General features: G+C 32.6%; 1 protein-coding gene and 1 long non-coding RNA gene across 2 annotated transcripts in view; one reads left to right on the top strand and one right to left on the bottom strand.

The window, feature by feature from the left end:
- The window catches only part of LOC110263666, an 8439-nt gene extending 7440 nt beyond the window's left edge, over window positions 1-999 (bottom strand). The window contains exon 1 of the long non-coding RNA XR_002349565.1: window positions 904-999. This is a non-coding gene — a long non-coding RNA (uncharacterized LOC110263666). The remainder of the gene's footprint in view (window positions 1-903) is intronic.
- The window catches only part of LOC107648584 (calcium uniporter protein 4, mitochondrial), a 2868-nt gene continuing 2073 nt past the window's right edge, over window positions 830-1624 (top strand). The window contains exon 1 of the mRNA XM_016352396.2: window positions 830-1516. Coding sequence (XP_016207882.1) covers window positions 932-1516 — 585 coding nt within the window. The 5' untranslated portion in view covers window positions 830-931. The remainder of the gene's footprint in view (window positions 1517-1624) is intronic.

Genomic DNA, 1624 nt, shown 5'->3' with positions numbered 1-1624 from the left:
TGCTTTTAAAGATGAGGATGAGGATGGATATTTAAGATTGTAGTCTTTTTAGGTTATACGAACAAAACTCTAAAATTTAATAAACTAATATAATCTCTAAATCTAGGTAGATATTTCTTTAGAATTGCACGTCTTTTAAAGTTATACGAGCCAAAATCTAATTTAAAATTTAACAAAATATCTTTAGAGATGAGAATTGACATTCAAAATGATTATATCTCTTTCGTTTATTTTTTTAATATATTCGTCTATTTATTCTTAAAAATAAATATGAATATTTAGGTATAATTATTTATTTTCTGTGTCTATTTAAGAAAATATATATAAAACAATATTTTTTGATAGGTCTCATTTTTTGTTATGAGTATTTACTATTCGCTCTATTTTTTTTATTTTTCACTTTGGTTAAATTTATAATTAATGAAAAACGTAAATAGTTAAATATAAGAGTATTATAAAAGTAATTGATAAAGAGAGGATTGCAGAACAATTTTTTTACACTTACTTACTAAATTTATAGTTGATAATTGAGTAATAAATTTTTCATAAGAAGATAAATAAAAAATAAATATTATTAAAAAAAAATAAATTGATAAATAAAAGAAACAGTATCATATCCTAACATTATATTCTTCTTCTTGTGAATCTCAAAAATAAATTGAAAATATACTACTCCACAATAAATATAAATAACATCGGTATCAGTTAAAATTTAAAAATAAAAAAAATTGAGGCAGAAAAATCTTCCTCAATCTTTGGACAGTATTTATACGAAGAAATCTTTTTCCAAAATCTTCAGAGTGCTTTCGAAAACATCACTCTGTTAGTGGACTCTCTTCATTTCTCATTCTAAAATTTAGACAGTTAGAGAGAGAAATAAAAATACTGAAAAATAATTTAAACAATAAAAAAGAGCTTCACGCACTCATCAATGGCGCTTCGGAGACTCTTCACAAAGCGTCTATTGGACGGTTTCAAAACGATAGTGTCACCGGCAGCATTCGACCGCGCGATCTCGCCACCTCCTCATCCATCGACCTTCCTACCATCGCCGCCGGAACCCGCAGCTGGCAACACAGGATTTTTCCGGCGATTCCTCTTAAAGCGAGCAGTGTATCACTCCGCTCCGACAAGGTTCCCCGAGTTTCTCTCTATTCCCGTTGGGGAGAAGTTGAGAGAGAAGCTCAGAAGTATCAACAACGTCACTATCTCCAGAGATCGTCTTCGCATGGCTCCTCTGTCACCGTCACCAGAATCACCGGTCACCAGCGACTCTATTCTTGAAAGTGGAATTTCAGCGGAGGAAGTGAGGAAGGTTCTGAAGGCTACAATGGCGGAGAAGGTGAAGGCGAAGTTGAGTGAAGTTCCGGCTGCCTCGATTTCGTACGGTGAGTTCCTGCGGATCTGCGTGGAAGCCTGCGAGAATCGCAATCTCGGAGAAGAGTTTGCAAAGATTCTCGATAACGCCGGAAACGTCATCGTTTTTGGTAACGTCGTCTTTCTCCGACCGGAACAGGTATTTTATATTTGTTTTTTTCTTTGATATTGGTTTTTGCATGGCATTTTTCATTTTTTAATCAAAAATAAATATTTTATACTTTTATTTATTATCTTATAAAATAAT

Source organism: Arachis ipaensis, chromosome B06, assembly GCF_000816755.2.
Source record: "Arachis ipaensis cultivar K30076 chromosome B06, Araip1.1, whole genome shotgun sequence".
Taxonomy (NCBI): domain Eukaryota; kingdom Viridiplantae; phylum Streptophyta; class Magnoliopsida; order Fabales; family Fabaceae; genus Arachis; species Arachis ipaensis.
Note: the sequence above shows the minus strand (reverse complement) of the source record. Positions and strands in the feature narration are given on the sequence as shown.